General features: G+C 39.6%; 1 protein-coding gene across 4 annotated transcripts in view; it reads left to right on the top strand.

The window, feature by feature from the left end:
• The window catches only part of cnksr2b (connector enhancer of kinase suppressor of Ras 2b), a 51,909-nt gene that overhangs the window by 14,191 nt on the left and 16,356 nt on the right, over nt 1-21,362 (top strand). Inside the window, exons 3-12 of one of the 4 annotated variants that reach the window (XM_066645916.1) lie at nt 4,127-4,329; nt 7,284-7,389; nt 9,396-9,437; nt 12,923-13,042; nt 14,217-14,276; nt 14,427-14,495; nt 15,497-15,643; nt 18,326-18,459; nt 19,194-19,384; nt 20,287-20,376. In XM_066645916.1, coding sequence (XP_066502013.1) covers nt 4,127-4,329; nt 7,284-7,389; nt 9,396-9,437; nt 12,923-13,042; nt 14,217-14,276; nt 14,427-14,495; nt 15,497-15,643; nt 18,326-18,459; nt 19,194-19,384; nt 20,287-20,376 — 1,162 coding nt within the window. The remainder of the gene's footprint in view (nt 1-4,126; nt 4,330-7,283; nt 7,390-9,395; nt 9,438-12,922; nt 13,043-14,216; nt 14,277-14,426; nt 14,496-15,496; nt 15,644-18,325; nt 18,460-19,193; nt 19,385-20,286; nt 20,377-21,362) is intronic. The other 3 variants (XM_066645917.1, XM_066645918.1, XM_066645919.1) reach the window with 3 other exon arrangements.

The following is a 21,362-nucleotide window of genomic DNA, read 5'->3' on the forward strand; positions in this document are numbered from 1 at the left end:
CTTTAAATGATTCAGTTCATGTACTGTGCACATATAGATCCCTTTGCACTCAACCTTAACCATGTGCTTCGTTATTTCATGAGATTCATAACTGTGTTTCATATGGCCATTCTTCAAGATAATTTTTAGTGAACCACAATTATAAAATATATTTACAGGGTTAACTTTGGTCCCGCATGCTTCATCACTTTTGTGCCCCCCTTCTGTTCAGCACCTCTCACCACACATGATTCGTTTGGACTAATGAATCAGACAGATGTGTTCTTAAATATAGCCCATCTGGGTAATGTCTAGAAATGTTCAGTGATGCTGTGCATGTCTGCAAGGGACAAAGGGTATAAAGATGCTTGTTTGGCTTGTAACTATTTTGCTGAGAAATTTAGCAGATACCAGTATTAAAAGCTCTCAGTACACAAAGTTATTATTACATCTTAAAATGTAGTCCTAGAGCAGTGTCTACTGGACAGGTTTGTAATGCCTGCTCAGGCAGTACAACTAATCATTTTGGCTACTTTGATCAGAAAACCTTGGGTTTCTTCAGGAACCTGACTCCATAGTCTTGATACATTGTGAATAAGAGTGTTTGCCATATGCTGTAAATAAAATTATTTGCTTTATATTACCCTTTTACCCCTGGAGCCCCTGCCCCTAAAATGCTGCGTGGGCCTTGTCAAAGGCTTCTGCTCAAGGACACGACTTTATCTGAGATGAGCATCAATGCCAGTCACATTACAGTTTGTTCAGAGCATCTATCATTTTAACATCAGGTCTGGCGTGTCCAATTTGTTGGTAGAATTGTTATGGCCAAGGCTCCTGACCTCTTTTATTCTGCGGTGCTGCTCTGTTTATGGTATTTTGATTAGTTATAATTGATATTAGCCAAAACAAACATGTTAAATCCCTGAAAATCCAGTGGATTATCCCCCCCTTATTCACTCCTGTCACCCCACACACTGATGCTCACAGCCTGTGTCCCAGGAGAGCGCTTAGAAACAAGGACAAGCAACCAAGAGCAAGAGACATGCATAGGGAGTGAGAGAGAGAGAGAGAGAGAGAGAGAGAACAAAAGAGAGAGAGTGAGCGTGGGAGAGCCGATGGAAGGGTGACAGGAGTAGAGGCGAGGGAAGAATAATAACAAGAAACGAGGAGTGCTGGAAAGAATCTTTGAGCTGTGAGAAGATTAGGACTGAAGGAAGAGAATAAAAGCATGAGAGGATGTGGATTCGCTGGTTTTGGGCTTTAGCCCGACCCGCTGCCCTAGCCACCCGTCAGTCCTGAGCTTACTCCTTGGTCTTCTGTACCAAATGCTCTTATGTAATGCTACTTTAGGTGGATCTTGTGCAGGGCACAACGCTATTAAATATGATTACTCATCCCCACACCCTCACCCCCGCTGAGCCTTTCACATGACATACGCCCACAGGCTCCATGTGCAGCAGAGCATTGTGGGAGTGGAGTGTCGTGGCCTCGCTGCACATGTAAAGTGATGGCTCAGGGTCGGGGGGGTCGGAGGAATAAGAGATAAGCTTACGGGTCAGCGCTTCTGATGGATGCTAGCATGTCTTCACACTGCATTTGGGAAGCATTAGCAAGAGTGCTGTCTAAGCAAGGCTAGTGCTGTAAGTCCTCGATTCACAAAGAGTTTATTTAGTTTTGGTTATTTTTAGGGAAAGAATTTTACCCAGTTTTAATAATTGCCAAAACAAGCTATAGCTAGCACTCCCCAGATCATTGTTACCACAATAAGTAATATAATTTTCCTCTGAGACATGTCATCTTCTTTTCTAACTTCTAGCAATTCAAGAATGGAGATGTCAGCATTAGTGGAGGATAAAACTAAGTGCCCATGTTACCTGCTATTAGCATTAGCATTGTGCTGAGTAATGTGGCAGAAGGAGAAATATTCAACCACTCAGAGAGAGAACAACTCGGTTAGGTTCTGTTGGCCATTTTTACTAAATTCAGTTGAATATCTTAGGGTGGCACAGTGGCTTTACGGGTAGTGTTGATCCCACACAGCTCAACGGTTACTGGGTCCTGAATTCAGTCTTTGCCTCAGACCACTGTCTGTGAGTAGCTTGGTGTGTTCTCCCCATGTCTGCTGGACTGACTGTGTGAAAAAAAACAGTAGATGTGACCTTGTGTGAGTGAGTGAGTGAGTGTGTGATGCCCTTTGGTGAACCGGCACCCTGTCCAGGGTGTGCTCCTGCCTTGTGCTCAATGATTCATGCTTTATTTCTTGACCCACTGCAATGCAGATCAGGATGAAGTGGTTACAGAAAATGAATGAATTAATTCCAGAAATTCTATGCTAGTTAAAACATCCACTGAATTCACAAAATGGACTGAATTTCTATTTCCTCCAGTAGTAGAATAGACAACAAAAAACACCAGCCTTTACATCCAGCACATTTATATTTCAGGAGTAGCAAATTTTCTTTTTCTTTAGATTTTTATATTTCAAAATATGAGTACACGGTTTATTGCACATACATGTAATTAAATATACATTCGTTCGTTCATTCATTCATTCATTCATCGTCTGTAACCGCTTATCCAGTTCAAGGTCGTGGTCGGTCTGGAGCCTACTCAGAATCACTGGGCGCAAAGAGAACACACCCTGGAGCGGGTGCCAGTCCTTCACAGAGTGACACACACTTACACATTCACTCACATACTCACACCTATGGACATTTTTGAGTCATCAGTCCACCCACCAACGTGTGTTTATGGACCATGGGAGGAAACCGGAGCACCCAGAGGAAACCCACACGGACACGGGGAGAGCACACCAAACTCCTGACAGACAGTCACCCAGAACCCAACTCCCAACCCTAGATCCCTTGCACCACGGTGCTGCCCTGAATATATATTTTCCCTTAATCAATGTAGTAGAAAAAGCATCTTGTAATAAATTACATAAACTAGTATTGTTTTATTAGAATCATCTATGTGGGTAGTGTTCAAGTAAAATCTGTCTCCAAGATTTGAACCTAGCCATTGTGTCTTTTACATACACATCATATCATAACACCACTGGATAGCTCCATGAATCAGGCAGAGAAACGCTGTGAACCACCCAGTCTGAAGGTTAATTTTACATAAGGAGCTCTTGTACTACTGTAATACAACATGTTAAGTAGACTATGGAGAATGCGGATAATCCCCTGCTTTTTCATACAATATTAATGGGGTATGATACATATAATATTTTGCCTTGTTTGCATGACACATTGTCAGAATTTCCTCAAGCTTTTTAGCTTTTCTTCTGAGGACCATAATGTCCCAATAGGTCAGTGTCAGAGAGCTGGTAATGGACCGCGTGTCTCAGTCTGACCCTCTGTCCTGCTTTACTCTCACTGCTGGCCTCTCCATTATTCACAAGCTCTCTCTGCGACTTGGAATACATGCCCTTAGGTGCCTGACTGGATAAAAGTAGTGGAATATTTTTCTTGAGCTTAAAGAAACAGCTTTGCAAAAAAAAGAAAAATCATATTTACACAGTTTTCCACACAACTCAAGGGTAACTGTTCAGCCCAGAGTTATTTTGTGTGTAAATTCACTTCTTTATTGTTGCACTAGAGTTATGAGATTAATGTATTCATTTACACTGTGCTCAACATGTTGTAGAAACTCTTGCTGTACATATCTGTATTTGTAGTCTTTTATTACAGAACTGTGTAAAATAAAATACATCCTGGCATATGTACCCTTCAGGGTCCCACCACAGTAACAGCAAAAGGTACCACCACAGTGATGGTTTTTCTATCAGTGTGTAAGTATAAATTCACCTTGCTCAATCCCAAGTGTAATTTAGAAGAGTGTAAATCCTCCAGGACTGGGCTTCAAAACACTGGAGCTGTATTCTTTGAAGTGACGGAGCAACATTCAGTACTTTAGGATGAGATGGTGAATGAGGGATGTGTGATCTGAAACTAATCATTTGATGTCAGTACCTGACCTGAATAATATTTATGTGCCTGAATACAATCAAATCAGCAAAACAAATGGACTAAAATGCAAACTAATTTCAACCTTTAAAATGAAGTTGGGACTACATACATAAGTACTTTTAGATATTAGATATTTCTATGTCCTCTCTCACTGTCTTTGTACTTTCTCTCAGAACTATGGTCTGGAGACAGAAAATCTGAAAACACTATCACATAAACTCAACGCCTCTGCCAAGAACCTCCAGAACTTCATAACGGGCCGCAGACGAGGAGGTCACTACGATGGCAGAGCCACGCGCAAACTCCCCAATGACTTCCTCACCTCTGTTGTGGATCTTATTGCTGCTGCCAAGAGCCTCCTGGCCTGGCTGGACAGGTCAGCCCTGACCCACACACACAAATTCACACACACACACACACACACACAAATTTCGAGGCCAACAGCTGTAGCTGTGAAAATATATTTGGTTTCCAAAGGTTTCTTTATTTTAGCACTGGAATTATGAGGCTAACCAGAAAGTAGCTCATAGGTTACCACACTGATTAGCTTCATATATATTGGAAATGTATCTGTCCTGACTGTATTGCATGTACCCAGATCCAATGTTGCACCATGTACCTGAAGGAAAATAGTTTTGTTTCACTGTGTACCTGTTTAAAGCTATAAAGCTGAGATAACAAAGTCTTTTGAATGTGAACTTTTAAACACAATGTAAGCTCCATATAAACTAGCAGTGCTTTAGCTAGTCTACTTCTGATTTATTTATAACCACATGGAATATGTTTAGAAAACACATATTCAATTCATTAAAGCTCACTGAAAGTTGAGTATAAACTTTGAGGTTTATAAAATAAGTAACATTTTAATTAAGTTTTTCAGTGATATAATTTACTACTATTTTCTACTTCATGAAGAAAGTAATTTTCTTCTAGCCTGGTCATGAAAATTTCATTGTCATGTTAAATTCAGGATTACAGTTGGTGGTATTTCCACTTCTGCTCCCTGTATTAAACTCACAACACTCATTCAATTAGCATATTTTTAATTTTTTAATACCTTTTTTTTGATACTCTTTGGATCTTTTTCTAAAGGTTCAATCTAATAGCTTATATATGTGCCACTCTTAATTTAGTGAGGACAGAGTCTGGTTCTGGTTCAGAAAATTTCACTGTGGAATGGCAGCTGTGAGGGTAAAAATAAGAAGGCTAATTTGGACATGGGTTTTGAGTGCATTTGCTCAGTGTGATAAAGTATCAAGCAAAGTATCATAGCCTAACTGCCTATAAAGTAATTTAAGTTATTAATTATAATAATTAATTACAAATAAATGTGTGCAGGATAGCCCTCTCTTTCCCCCATCACACAGTATAACAGGCCAGTGCAGTCATGTGTTAGATAACGTAACAGAATTGGGATAGTGTTGTCATAAGTGTGTTGAGCTGTTTAATGACATTGCATTTGCAGTTTAGTAAGACGCTGTGATTGGCTCTATATTGTAAGAAGCATGTGTTTTAGATTTTCCCCTTTGATATAAAGTTTGGTAGCATGATATGAGTGATGACTTAGCGGGCCGAAAGAACATAAATGAATATGTAGTAAATTAATACATATAGTCATAAAATGAAATTTGGCTTTCCCAAGAAAGTGAAAAATTATGGAAGCACAATGGGTAATCAAAGACATTTTCCACGTTTTATCTTCTTGAGTCACATGATTTCTTTCTTGGGTTAACAGTTTCTGTTGTGAATTGATTATAAATGGGGTCATGCACATTGGTCAGGGAAACCACAGTCCTGTTGATTTCTTTACGTAATGCTTGGGAGCAGTCAGCTGATTAACAAAATATGAGCAAAGCTCTTATGTAAGAAGCTTCTGTTTGGAGGAGTTGGCTCTGTAAAGAGTAAGTGTACAAGGCTTAGAGCTCATGATGATGCTGAAGAGTGTGTATGTGTTTATGGTAATTCCTCATGTCAAGCTTTAGGCTATAGACCAGTCCATTGGTTCCACTGCCCAAGAGCACATCCTCATAATCCCAGAGAGTAATTAATTTCCTGCTCCATGGATGTATTATGGCAATGCCTAGCAGGGCCTCATTCTCATTGCATCTCAGTGGACATGATGCCAGCAGGACATGGCTCAGTGCCATCACACCCTCATTATAAACTATGACAAGAGGTCTCATGGTCAGGAATATTTTACATGCCACCTCAATGCCTCCTTTTTGTTTTCATCGTCTTCTGACATTTCTGTGTTGAAGTAAAGCAGAGATACAGTTTGCTACCTTAATATTGTGTTATCTTAACAACAGGCCCTGAAGGTATTGAGATATACTGCACATTACCTGTAATACATTTTATACTAACACATTTTATAGTTTAAAACGTCATAATAACTATCTATCTTCTGTCTATCGTTCTCTATTAATTTATTTAAATTACATGTGAATTTAAGCATGGTAAATCTATGAAATTTCATCTTAATCTATAGGTATTTATACAGTTATCTGAAACATAACTTGGTTTTGTATGAAGGAAAATATTGATTCTGCGTGGTAATGTATTTTGAATGCAGGTCAGGGCTGTGCTGGTGACATAATGACAGTCAGTGTGTGATGGGCATGAACGCTGCACTGAGCTCTCAGCCACTGGCTTCTCCTCACTGAATATGTGCAGTGGACCAAGAAATCTGCTCCCGCTTTTCTTTCAGCCTCTCTGTCTTTCTCTTGCTCATCTTTTCTCTTTCTATGTCTTTACTGCCAATCTCCCTATCATTCCCTCTGTATAATTCCCATTATTTTCTGTTATTTTACAAGCTGAAAATGTAAGGAATTGTTGACAGAATAACACTTCAATTCCTTACTGTGTTAACCACATACTTTGCATAGAGATTCACAGTATTACCTTAACAGCTACTGAATCATAAGTCTTGAGTTTAAAGAGTACATTTTTTAGCACATACAAACACTGGATTAAATGTCCTGTCTTGTTTCTCTGGAACAACTACTAGCATATTCTTTAAGTTGTTTTATACAGCTTGAATAGGTTATGTGAATAAAGGAATATTTTGTGTTTGCCAACTTCTCAATCATATGTTCATGTTATCAGAATCTTGTATCTCTGTTAAATGGGCATCATTTAAAAGCTGATGTTTGTACTCTGAAGAAAATAAGAACCAAAACTCAGTCAGAGAACTCTAATAGTAGAAACCAAAGAGCAGTTGATAAGCAGTGTTTATCAGTCCTGAATTGTGTACACTGTTCATATCCATCTTTAATTTTCTGGTGCAGTGAATGCAGCTGGGTGTAGAAGTGATCTAATGGTTAATTCCAGGTGTTACTTCTTCCTCAGGTCTCCATTTGCAGCAGTGGCGGATTACTCCCTGACCAGGAACAATGTCATCCAGCTGTGTCTGGAGCTGACCACAATAGTGCAGCAGGTATGCTTTCAAAACCTTTGTGTGTATGGCATTGGACAGATGCTCTTATCCATTATATTTGTGCTACAGATTTCTCATTATTCAGTGTTTGGTGACTCGCTCAAGCCTTTTATTGGTATTAGGTGTTCATACACTGTGTTTTACACTCTGCTTTGTAAAACACAGTGGTGTTATACATTACACCAACCACTATAAAATATGGTGAGATTTATGGATGTCCCACCAAATCATATCAAAATCACACCAAACACCCATCTATAAACCCTCAAATCTTATCCTGATACCCCAGCAAAGTAACAACAAAACACCACCAAATCCTTACATATATCTATACCAAAACTCAACTATTAACTCACCACTCTAAAATCTCACCAAACCCTCATTAACACCACACTAATACCCCATTAGAACCCACACTAAAAACACAGCCTTCCATTCCACCATACCCAATACCCCATACATAACCTCCATGTTGATAGTTGTGCTTTTTGACCTCATATTTTTGTCTGGTTTTCCCCTGAAGCAGACATGGTGATGTATTTTTATGTCTGCAAGGTTACAGAGGCTTTTTAAAGACAGGCTTGTGAGAGTCTGCAATGTTTTCAGGGCAGATGATTCAGTAGAAGGAGGACATAGATGTGTTTTTTCCCCTCACTCTTAGCTGCATGCCCTGGATGGAAATAGTGTTTTTGCAGCATGGGGCAGTGCAGCCAATGATGGACTGGCTCCTGTGGGAGAGAAGAGATAGGGACTGCTGTCCCAGAACCTTGAGTCTATAGAATTAGGCCATTATGATGTGTGTGTGTGTGTGTGTGTGTGTGTGTGTGTGTGTGTGAGCATGCACTTTTATTTCCCACCTTATAAAAAAAATCTATACTTAGAATACATTAAAAAAAAGTAAAAGCCCTTAAAATGAATGAACTCAGTTCCTTTAACACTGAGCCATTATGGACACTGATGTTCAGTTGTGTACACAAAGCTTGCATAATTTTCATAGGAAACTCCTAGCACTATTAATAGGTAGTAACCCCAGGCACAATACAGCACAGCCAATTGGAATAGATGTCATATACATACTTCCATAAGGGACGGAGGCTGGAAAACTGTCGTGTTAAAAAGGATTGTGACTGTTTTTGGAATACAAGATGATCTAAGCAGTACAAAAAATATGGTATGGCTCCAGTGATAGAAATAGTCTTAATTAATTCTTATTCAATTTAGTTTTCAAGTATGACACTGAACTGGGTTTGGGTCCAAATTAAACCTTGCTTAAGGTTTTACACAATGTGTGTTTGGGTGTGTTTTTCATCTGACATTTTAAAGCTGCAAGATGAGTGAGGTGGGTAAACAGATATTATATAATAGTCCTAATTAGTGCGTACGTGAAGCCCCTTTGTGATGAACTCAGGCTGTGGGCAGAGGGACTATCCCAATATTGTCTATTAGTCATAAAGCCACTGCTAAAGCTGTATAGTGGAGTTCCTCCTAGAAAGCAGCCACTACCTCCCACATGTGGTCAGAGTGTGAGAGCTGATGTCTCAGAGAGACAGAGAGAAGAGAGGGGAGGAGGAAATGATTAGAGAAAAAAATAAGAGAGAGAGAGAAATAGGGAGAGAGAAAGAGAGAGAGTGGGTGGACTGACTCACCACTCACTGCTGTCTGAGAGCGAGAGATAGCTCAGCTGCCTCTGGTTCTTCAGACAGGTTTTGGCTGCAGGACATGCAGCATTAACTCCACACACACTCACATACACATAAAATTCACCTGCATGACCTGCCTTTTCTGCTAACTAATTAATCTTCTTCTGCTGTCTACAGTTTCTGCTTAATATTGTTTTTGTTGCAATGCATTGGAAATATTACACACTGAAAACACACTATGAGGAATGTAACTGTGTTATCACTTCAACAAAATAAAAATTTCATATCAGTTTAAATGGTACAATGTATTGTGCTTTTGGCATGGATTGATTAAAGTTTGTTTTCTGTCCATTTTTGATTTTACAGGACAGCACAGTGTATGAGACAGAGAATAAAATACTGCATGTGGTAAGTGAAAATTGTGACCGTTTCTCTGTGTGTGTGTGTGTGTGTGTGTGTGTGTAACTTATAGAGCTCTGCAGATTGTCTGTATCAGACTGCATTGGCGGCCAGGGCACAGATGCCCTTCTGCTATAAATACCAGGACAGGAGACAGAGAGGCTAAGAGTGTGTGGTTTAGAGAGTAGAGTAGAGAGAGAGATAAAGAAGTGGAAAGGGAAGGGAGAAGAGTAAGAGGTAAAAAGAAAGATGGACAGATAAATTATATATATATATATAGGAGAGAGACAGAGGGTGTGTGTGTTTGAGAGAGGGAGGGAGAGCTTTAGCTGTTCAAACATGGATTCACACAGACAGAGAAATAGAAATGTAATGAGAACAGAAGAACAGGCTGATGGCAGACATGTCATTAGAGATGCTGTAATGCCAACATGCCGACAGCCTGATCACGTGACTCCTTGGTCACATGATTACATCACACACGTCAACACCATCCCAGTGGTCTCAGCACAGATGGTGTTTACGGGACGTCACTGTGACTACACAATCAAGAGCTCAGCATATTGCAGCCCAGCAGTAACTTCTGCCTATGAGAGAGAGAGAGTGAGAGAACAGAGAGATAGATTGAGTGTGTGTGAGAGAGAGAGAGAAAGAGAGAGAGAGAGAAAGTGAGAGAGAGAGAGAGAGAGAGTGAGAAAGTAAGAGAGAGAGAGAGAGAGTGAGTGTGTGAGAAATTAAGTGAGAGAGAGGGAGAGTGGGCATGAGAGAGTGATAGAGAGAGTACATGATAAAAGAGAGATTTTGTGAGAGAGAGAGAGTTTGCTGATTCATGTGCTTGATATGAATGACTAGTGACTGCTAGTGACATAATATATCATCACTCTTACATTATACTTTATAATTTATTTTTAATATTGTTATAAAACAATATTAGCTGCTCTTCACTGTGTGTAAATATTTCATTAAATTTGGACCAATAGAAATAGTCCAGAATGGCCCTAAAATATATTTGTTTGATGTTTAATTTACACCGTATGTAACTGTAAGAGTGTGTAGACACTCTTTATAATTAATAAGTAATAAAGGTCCCCCTAGTATACACTAAAGTTCTCATGGTTGAATGTCATCCAATCTTCACAAAAATATTCCTATATCTATTGTAAAGCCTTCCCCAAAGACTACAGCAAAATGGACAAGCATTTTTGGAAGAAATGTAGGGTGAGCAGATGTCTGTCTACACATATTCGAATTAAAAACAAATATGTAGTCCAGGACTATTGTTGCACGTTATACCGATACTAGAAAAGTATCTCAATACTTTGTTATTAAAAATGGTACAATAACACATATAATGAGTACCGGTACTTTAAGAAGGAGATATTTCCAATGAGTGCCACAGGGGGGGCAGTGTATGCCCGCAGAACTTTGCATCCTCTCCCTCCCTTAATGATTTTGCTGCTAGTTTTAGCAACTTTTCAGACCTTCTAGCGAGTTACTTAAAAAACAAAAAACCCGACTAGCACCAGCAACTTTCTGTATAAACCTCAGCTACTTTTTATAGAAGAGAATCACCGGTAGCACAACTCATTAGAACACCGGGAGAGAGAGAGCTCTCTGCAGCTTATCTGCTCACAGAGACGGAGCTCTGGGAGACACAGTTCCCTCGAAGCACCCCATCTGCTCCAGAGACAGAGCAGCACAGTAAGTTTGCACGGCAGCTCACACAGTTCAGCTGCGAATGTGCAAAAACTGATGCCAAAACTGATGCTTCCATTTATGTTGAATTTATTCTTTTTACTGAACTGAGATCACATAATTGATTGAGGCATTCAGCTTTATTTAAACAGTAAACAAGTCTTATGAATGTGTGACATAGGGTCAAAGGCATGATTGAACACAGAAATGGTGAAATGTCATGTGTAGTGTCACACTTAACAAGCAGATACCATTGATTTTGCCAACCGCCCTCAGCTTTACAGAACACGCATTACTTCTCCTGATGTTTTAGGTTTTTACCATGGTATCGTTTCAGTACCGAGATATTTTGGCAGGTATCGTATCAAAAGTCATAATTTTGTTATCATGACCACACTATCCAGGACTAGGCTTAACACCTGTCTGGAAAACCAAGCCACAATGGTTTGTTATGACAGCAGTGTTATGTATTGCAGTGTTTCTTTGCATGTATTATATTCCTACTGCAGTATGATTGCACTACACATTTTCTTCAGGATTTATGCTGTACTGCTCTGTCCGTGTTGCATGATACTTTAAGAGAATTTCATCATAAGCACAGTATGTAGTAAATACAATTTATTTTTACCAGTCTTTTGCAACATATTTTGTGATGTGAAATCTGGAAAGCTACTGGTGGCGAATGCCTGTGTGGTTTTATTGAAGAGAAAAAAGTTAAGGCAGAGCATTTAATGGCTTCCTACTGCGTGTGTGGGGCTTTTATCATCATTGCACAGCAGTAATACGATATTTGGACTCCACCTTTAACCCGTTTGTGGCAGTGAGCATACATACACACTAGTGATTAGGGGCAGTAAACTCACACTTTCACCTGGAGCAGTGGCCAGCCACATGAACACCTGAGGAGCAGCTAGGTGTTAGGTGTCTTGCTCATGGGCATTACAGCCAAGGACGTTGAAGGAGGAGCAAGTGCATTACTTTCACTTTCCCAACCCTCTTTTGTCATGATGTTCCAGGGGATCTAAACAGCCACCTTTGAGTCCTAATGCTGCTTATGTAACCTATGGATGCCTGCCATAAATATTAAAGCTCCTATACCCAAACAATGCATAAAATATTTAAAAAGAGCCACATGAAATTAGCGCTGGATGATATGTTTACAAATCCATATCATGATTTTTTGAACATTTTACCTTGATTAATGAATGATTATTTTTGTCCACATGGTTCATACCCATGGCCTGTACTGTAAATATGCTAAAGTATTAAAGCTGGGATATTTTTTTCTCATGTTGCTGGAAGCTTGTCAGTTTCTTTTTTAAACCATGCACTGGTCATATTAGGTGATGTGATTTTGCTTTAAGTGTTGAAACATACAGCATTTTTCTTTGGTATAAGCTGCTCGAGTTGCTCAGTTGACCTCTATGTGTAGGTTCTCCTCCATGTTACTTCCATGTGGCAGATTGGAAAGGACAGAATCACATGACTACATGCACTGTAGTCAGGTTTTAAGGGAAAAGTACATGAACTCACACAGTGCACCACGTAGGGAGCAGGAAGCCAAAGTCTTTCATAAACCTGTTTCTTTTACATTTACATTTATAGCATATGGCTCTAATCACTAGAAGAAATGGGCCAGTGTAGCACAACAGACTAATTTATGGACTTATATTTCTGTGGCATGGTTTTATGTATTTTAAGGGTAGTGGTAAAACCACTCGTTCTGCTTCTTTAATTCTCTTTTCACTTGTTTCTCTCTCTCTCTCTCTCTCTCTCTCTCTCATATTCTTTCTCTGCAGTGTAAGACACTGTCTGGAGTGTGTGACCACATCATCACACTGTCTTCTGACCCCATGGTCTCCCAGGCTGCTCATCTAGAGGTGGTGCATCTAGACAACATCAAATCCACAGAGGGGCTGGTGAGTGTGGCTTTACTCATGTGCATTGTCAGTGATATATTATGTGGTCAGATGTTTTCAGCAATTTCAATCAGACATTAAGTTTATTAGCAGGGTGTATGTCCCAATTTGCTGCAGTAAAAGCTTCTGTTTTTCTGGGAAATATATATTTTACATGTTGGAAAATTTCTGTGAGGATATAACTGAAGTAATGAAGTCAGGTACAGATTTTGTGTGTTTGCAAATATTCTGGATCACAGAATATTTTCATGGTGCATAAACATTCTTCAGTGTAGGGGCAACTGGTAAAAATGGGATGTTTGGCCTATGCCCTCTGTATGTTTTAAAGAAAAGGGGTTAAAATAAGGTAATATTTTTTATGTCCATTTTGTTTATTTGCAGTTAATAAATTACTTTTTGTATTTAAAGCTAATTTATTTCTATGCAGTCATGGAAAATAGAACTGTCATTTGGCTGATATAGGTGGAATAACCTGAAGCCCAAGCTGTAGATTAAGATAACTAATCTGTGATTTCATAAATATAGACAGAGCTGCTTAAATTTTTTCTCCTTTTGAGTTCCATTTTTAATTCCTCACAGTTTGCAGTCATTATGCCTAGATGTAAAAAAAAAACCTTTTACTCAGCATTATTTTGCCAACAGCCATTGGATTGTGGTGATCAGTTGAATACCAGCTGAAAAGAGAGTGGAGTAGATGAGGGGCTTGCTCTGGGCAGTGTGTGAGGCTCTCAGTGTCTAATGTAAATGATGATGAAAGCAGGACAAATGCTGGGCAGCACGTGAGGAGCCCAACACGCTTATCCACGCTTAGTCCAGGAAGCTAGTTGTGTTGGTAATATGAGCTTTGGGTCTGCCACACTCTCTCACATTCGGATAAACACAATACATATGCATACACAAACACACAAGCACAAAGACACAGTGCGGTTAAGCGGAGACTGGATAGAGACAGACAGAAATAGACCTTAGCCCTCTCATGCTCGCCTCCTTTTGCCATTCTGATACATTTGACAGGGCTGTTTGAGTTTATGAATCTTACAGTGGGGGGGATTTCAATAGAGATAGGGGTATAGTATGTGTGTGTGTGTTTGTGTGCCCGTGTGTTAGTGCGTGCTTGTGTGTATGACCAAGATTTTCATGCAGTATCTCTAAAGGGTCTCTCATCTTCCTCCAGGGCATGTACATCAAGTCAACGTATGATGGCCTACATGTGATTACAGGAACTACAGAGGGTGTAAGAGAGGCTATTTCCATTTTTCTCCACCACAGTTTCTTCCCTAGTTTCTCATTCTCTTTGGCTCGTCTTGCAGAATTCTCTCTCTCTTTCTCTTTCTCTCTCTCACTCTTCCGTCTCTGACTGTTGCTGTATATCTCTTCTTTGCAGTCCCCAGCTGATCGCTGTAAGAAGATCCACGCTGGTGATGAGGTCATTCAGGTCAATCATCAGACTGTGGTGCGTGCTGTGTATGATATTATCTTATTACCATAGAAATTGTACCCTGCAGTTATTTTCCACATTTATAACACACGTCACTGATGGACCTCTAACAAGGCATGTGTTTAAACACTATAGCAGTATTATATGTGTGTTTCAGACCTGTTAGTGGCTTTGGACTGTTTATTTGGGGCCTACACAGGAAATTAGGGATCATTAAATATACATTGCATGAGTGTGAAGGGCCTCACAATTTCATTTGACATCACTGAATTTTGATTTTAACATCAACATATTTTTTAATTTTAACAACATATTAAATAATGTTATAGAGTGTAATACAACATTTTAGATATACATTTTGCATTTTGTATTTGAAATGACACTGATTAAAGTGACTGCTGTGTCTCCTTAGCTGGAGAAGCTTCAGACTGAAATGCATGCTCTTCTTAAATGACTGGTTTTGACACTTTTGAATGCACACACAATCTTTCAAAAGCTGTACTTTAGCCTAGTTCACTCTCACTCAAGTTATTTATTACTTCAGAACTGCACTGTCTTGTTTTTAAAAAGGTGTGAATTCTGTGACTTAAACACATGACTTTGAATCCAAAAACGCCTACTTGTTTGTCTAAAGATTTCCTTTTAATTCCAATACCCAACTTTATTATTATATTAATATTCTAGCAGATTCTTCACATTAGATACAATCATTAAAACACACCTGGAACCTGTTAAAATTCCCAAAATATCAATATTACATTTCACACTGCACTAGTTTGTGGCAGGCTCAGTCACTGTGCATTAAGAATCCATAGACACACACACACACACACACACACACACACACACACACACACACACACACAGACACACACACACACACACACACACAGACTGCTGAATATAACTGCTTCACCACAATTTCCATACAGACATATTTACATCCAGGATTTGTTTAGTTTAATTTTAACTTTATTTTAACTTTTTCCACTCTGTATGATCTTGTGTTTGTGAAGGTGGGCTGGCAGTTGAAAAACCTGGTGAACTCTTTGCGAGGAGACCCTGCTGGGGTGTCGCTGACATTAAAGAAGAGACCCCAGAGTACTCTTACCTCGGCTCCCGCTTTACTGAAGAACATGAGATGGAAGCCCCTGGCCTTGCAGGTACACCTGCCTTGTGTGTGTGTGTGTGTGAATAAATGTGAGTGTTAAATAGCATGTACAATTGATGATCCATGGTGGCACAGCCCCCACACTGGGGGATGTGTTATGTTAAAAGTTGTCTCTCTGCCTTGAGGCCTCTGACCAAATGGAGTGCATGACAAATCTCAGCCCATCCTCCTCCTTCTTCTTCACACGCCACGCCTCTACTCCTCCTCTTCATCTTCACTATTCCTCCTGCTTTCTGTCATCTCCTGCTGTTCATCCCTTTCCTGCTCCTGCCCTTCAGTGATTAATTCATTGGTCAAGGCAAAGAACAGGTTTAGTTCACCCTGGAATATACACAGATCAGCCATAATATTACCACAACATCATTGTTTCTACACTGTCCACTTAATGCATTCATTCCACAGGATCACTCTAGATGTACAGAGCAGGTATTATGTGGGTATTGGATATTTTTGGTTGGTGGATTATTCTCAGTCTAGCAGTAACTCTGAAAAGTTTAAAATCTCAGGCATCACTGCTGAGTCTGATCCATTCACTACACACTGTTCCCTACACACACTAATACATAACCATCACATCATGGTGAGAGTTATCCAAACCCAAATAATACCCTCTCTGTGGGGGTCCTGACCATTGAAGAACAGGGTGAAAGTGGGCAAATGAGGTGGGCAGAGCAACAGATTGACTACAGTCTGTAATTGTAGAACTATGACACACACACTCTCTTAATTTAATATATTTTATTCCAATTCATTTTGGAACATTTTTGTTTGTCCATTCATTATGTAAAACAAAAAAGAGACTACAACAGGGATACAAGGTTATGTGTTTGTTTGTGAGTGTGACATATGATGGACTAAGATTCAGAGTTAACAGTGCAACGCAGGGGCAGGCATCACTCTAGATGTCTATCAAAATATGCGTGATTTTGATTTCCAAAGAGGAAAGAGTAAAATGCAGAGAGTTGTGGGAGAAGGATGGTGGCAACAATAACAAATTTATTCCATTAGACACAGACATTTTTGTAGGACAGTATAGTCATGTTGCTATGACTACGTATAAGAGAGCCTATACTTTTTCACACCCCAGTTCAACTGTGAAGCTATGTTTGTATGAAGGGGCAATGAGTCATTTTGATAAGGCACTTGAAAGAGAATATTTAATTATTATTGTTATTTTTAATTTATCTATAATTTGCAGCTCACACAAGATGAACAATGCTGCTTTGTAGACTCTGTGAAAACATTGGAGACGTGTCCAAATAGGTGCTGCTGACTCTTAATTGTGTAGGGTAAAGGCTAAGCCCTTTTTGAGGAATCTGGGTATGACTTTTCACCCCTTCCACAATTTCAGTGCACATGAAATGGCTTATTCCATCTCAAACTTTCCAGCTCATAAACATCGCTGCTCTGCTTGCACTACCACAGACCCAACCTCCTGGACTCTTGAAATGTGCAAAGTTCTGGTGATGGGAAATTCCAACCTGGTGCAAGAGGACGGGCTTTCCCTTATGAAAAATAATGACTCACAACATGCAGAACCCAAACCTGCAAACCAGAGAGACAGCCATCAGTTCGCCAGCAGTGGTATGCAAACCGAGCTGGCAGAGAATTTGGTTTCTAGTGTCAAATTCAGTCTGATTTAAAAGTTGTCTCTGAGGCTTGTGATTTCAGCTTCTGTGAGGTGCAGAGTTCCCTTGCTTCAGGACAAGGCCTTCATTTCCAGGTTGGAGATTCCTCTTGAAGTGGTTTCCTTCTCTTTAGTTTCTTAGTTTCAGGTGTTCCTCTGTGTCCAGGGGGCTGGGTGTGCGGTATCATAAGCAGTCTAGTTGTATCCCATGTGACAAAAAGTTAAAAATTCCTTCACCTTTCTAGACATTGAAAAAAAAACATGCTTTCATTTCCTCCCGTCTGGACTGCTGCCTTGTTCACCTGTCTGATTCGGAGAGATGTGGCTCGATTGAAGATTGTTCAAAATGGAGCAGCATAACAAAACTAAAGGAGGGAGCATATTACACCAGTCCTGGACTTTCTCTGAGGGTTTCCTGTGAGCCATCGACTATAAAATTCTAGTGCTTACTTAACAAGCTTTACCCAGTGAGGCTCCAGCAAACATTTATGAGCTTTTATGTCCTCTTAATAATGTGAGGACTCTTATATCTTCATAACAGGGACTATTAGCTATCCCTGGACTTGAATTAAAATCAAATTTAGACTAGCCTTTGCATAATACGCTGAGGAACAGTAACACCACTCACATCAGACACTCTGTCCTTGTTTCTAAAAAACATTTAAAACTTGTTTTTATCATCTTACGTTTAATAGCTCTGGAATTATGTTGGTGTGGCTTTTACTATCTATCTTTATTTAATTCTATTTAAATGTAGCATTTATTGGATTAAATTGTGCTGTTTTGTCTTGGAAAACACTGAGATTTGCTCTAGAAAAGTGCTATATAAATAAAGATTTACTTACTTTACCTACTTACAATATATACTTCATAGAGCAAATGCCCATAAGGGAGTGGCCATGTTTGAATAAGGTTTAATACAGAATCTCTGAAACATCCAGGACACCAGATGTCAGTATAATGTCTATTTAATCAGTTAAAGAATGATTTTTTTAGAAAATGACTAACTGATCCAGGAAAAACTAATTATTAGCAATCTTCTCTCAGCCCATCATACCGCCGAGCCCCAGCAGCAGTGCTGCCACGCCCTCTAGCACACTCAGCACCCCATCCAGACGAGACAGCTGTGCCCTGCAGGACCTCTACATCCCCCCACCACCGGAAGAACCATACACACCCAGGTACATGCACACATACATACATATACATAAAAACTCATAATTCAGAACATCTAACCCAAGCTAGCACTCCTTTGCACTGGAATAGCTAAATAAATGTACTAGTCTTCAGCATTGTATTAGCTATGCGTTTCCAATTCCTTAATAACCTTGTAATTCAGAGGATGCAGTGCCATTGTGTGGGGTGCAAGGAATCTGAAGAAATTAGTATGTTTATGCCTGTCTTTATTAATGCCTTTCTGTTTTACCAATAAAGCTTACTTAATAAAAGAGACCAGAAAATGTAGCTTGCCTGGAAACAAAATATGTTTTTTTCCAAACTTTTATTTTGAAAAAAGCACCACAGAGATGAATGCGTTTTGGCAGTAAGTCAGACATAGGGTGGGTGTTCTTTCACCTTTGTTGAGGTGCCTGTTCATCAGTTTGACTGGTTTATATCTGGTTTATAACATTTTTTTTACCTGCTCTGGGCTTAAGGTCAGTAACAAGAGCACAACAAATAACATGCTAATTGCATATTACAGCAATGACAGCTAATTACAGTTATGAAAGTATGTGACTTTTTTAGGGTGTTTTTTTAGAATTCTATGCTAGACGTCTCTGTAGAAGACCTGCACTTAACTTACAAACATATAGTGTGATCAGGGACCCCTGACCTTTTGCCTATACCTGTACACGCACTTATGCAAATCTACACCCAGACAGATACACACCAAACTCTTATCTATCTCTCAAAGGGAGGAGACCGGTCCAAGCAGCGAGTCATGTCAGCGAGACATGGCTAAAGGCTCAGAGTCTCCGAACTCTTTCCTGGATCAGGAATGCCGGCGGCGTTTTCCAGTGCTGGATGAGGATGCTGTTCTCTACTGCTATGAATACGAACAGAACCAGGCCCCGCCTCCTCGCAGGGACAACACCCCAACATATGGTACATGCTTTGAACTGCTCTCCTCCATCCAGACTGCTATGGTTTGAAGTCTACCCCACAGATGCATATTTCTTTAATCAACCTCGCTATGGCATTGCTTTGAGACAGTATTCCATATTCATTAGTTAAAAATTCTGCTTTCGTCTGAACTCTAGACCTGAACTGTATCAGGTGAATGGGACCAGCATGGATAAAAATATGAATTTAGGTGATTCAAATATGTGCATTATTTCTACATGAATATATTACAGTAAAGTCACAATTTCGAGAGACCTTTTTATGTGCTAAAACAATTCTTAAACATTTGAGGAGAAAGCTCTGGGTCTGAAAGATGTGTAACTGTCATGAATGCTGCAGAAAATTAAATGGAAAATGTATACATACTAGAACACTCAAAAAGTACATTAGAGATGTTGAATAAGGATTTGTGGATTAATCTAATTTGATCTATGGACAAGTCTAAATCTGTATTTGAACTCTTTTGGATGATGGGAAGCAGAACATTCAAGCAACATCTAGGACTTATCTTTGAAGCTATGAAAAACCATCCTTCTGATTTCACTGAAAAATGAAAGGAAGTAATTAAATATGGTATAAAATTCTGTTATATTTAGTTTTTGAGGCTTCAGTGTAATTGTTAAAAATAAACCAATGACTTAATGGCTTAATTGCTGATTTGATTGGAAATGAATCAACTAAAATGTGGTCTCTGTCTTTTAGGCAGTACTATATTTAAAGACAGTTGCTATCAGAAATAATGTGTGGAATTGATGTTCGGGTTTGGATGAATTAAAATCCCATTATTCAGAGTATTCTGTAAATTAGTTTTATGGGATTTCTGTGTGTTTTTTGTGGCGTGTGATTCTGATCATTCTGGTAACTGCTCGGTGTGTGTGAGCCAGGCAGACTGAGGCCCGTCTCCATGCCGGTGGAGTATAACTGGGTGGGGGACTATGAAGACCCAGCCAAGCTGAAGAAAGAGCTGAGGAGAGGTGGGTGAGGGAGGAGGGAGTGAGAGACAGGCAGTAGGACGGCAAGGAGCTGTTTAACCTCCTTCCTTTGGTCACATCTCAACCTATGAATACTGATTCAGCCTCCATCCAATTCCCTCAAACCCTTTTACTTCTTCTCACACCCTTTTTTAATCTGTGGCTTTTTGCTCTGTGTCGATCCTCCCTCCCTCCCCTCGCCTGTTATTTTCCTCATGTTATGTCGTTACTCTGCGTGTGTGTCCTTCTCTTTGTTTGAGAATTTGGGATTTTATGGTATTTCATTGCCATGGAAACTCCAAGAAGGAGCTCCTGGTAAGATGCTGGCATCCGATTGGCCAAAAGCAGCTCCGTGGCAAAGTGAGTAGGAGCAGAGATAATAGTCTGTTTAGTGACACAGGCTGGAAAAAACATGCTGCCTTTAATGATTTATAAGCCAGCAGCCTGTGGTCATTTCCTCCTCGCAAGCACATTGTGCCTAAACCATTGAATCCCAAAATGTTCCCAGTTACGTGATTACATACATTTTGGAAAGCATTGATCAACACCAGGACACAAAATGTATGTCTTTTGTGTGAGACACAGTTTTGGAAATGTTAGTTAAAAATGTGGTTTTGCTTGGTCACAGTTAGAAACCACTATCTGCACTGAACGTATATTAGAAGTGTATTGACTAAATTATTTATTAACATCTATTCAATATTAAACTATTTCTAAAAACTGATGCTGCATACTAATATAGCAAGAGAAATACCTAATGTACTCTTTATTAGGTTGTTCTGTTATGGCATGTCCAAAACCAGACAAGGTCAAGCTATATGTAAGAAAACAATTGATAGTAAACATAATCATATAAAAATATGGACAATAGGGTTGGGAGGCATCACATTGCATACCATTGCATTCCTTCTAAGCATAACAGCTGGAGCTCACAGAGCAGGCAGAGTGGGGTTTAATCACACCAAGGTAGCTGGTGGAGGGGACAGAGC

This window comes from Hoplias malabaricus, chromosome 15, assembly GCF_029633855.1.
Source record: "Hoplias malabaricus isolate fHopMal1 chromosome 15, fHopMal1.hap1, whole genome shotgun sequence".
NCBI classification, from domain to species: Eukaryota; Metazoa; Chordata; class Actinopteri; order Characiformes; family Erythrinidae; genus Hoplias; species Hoplias malabaricus.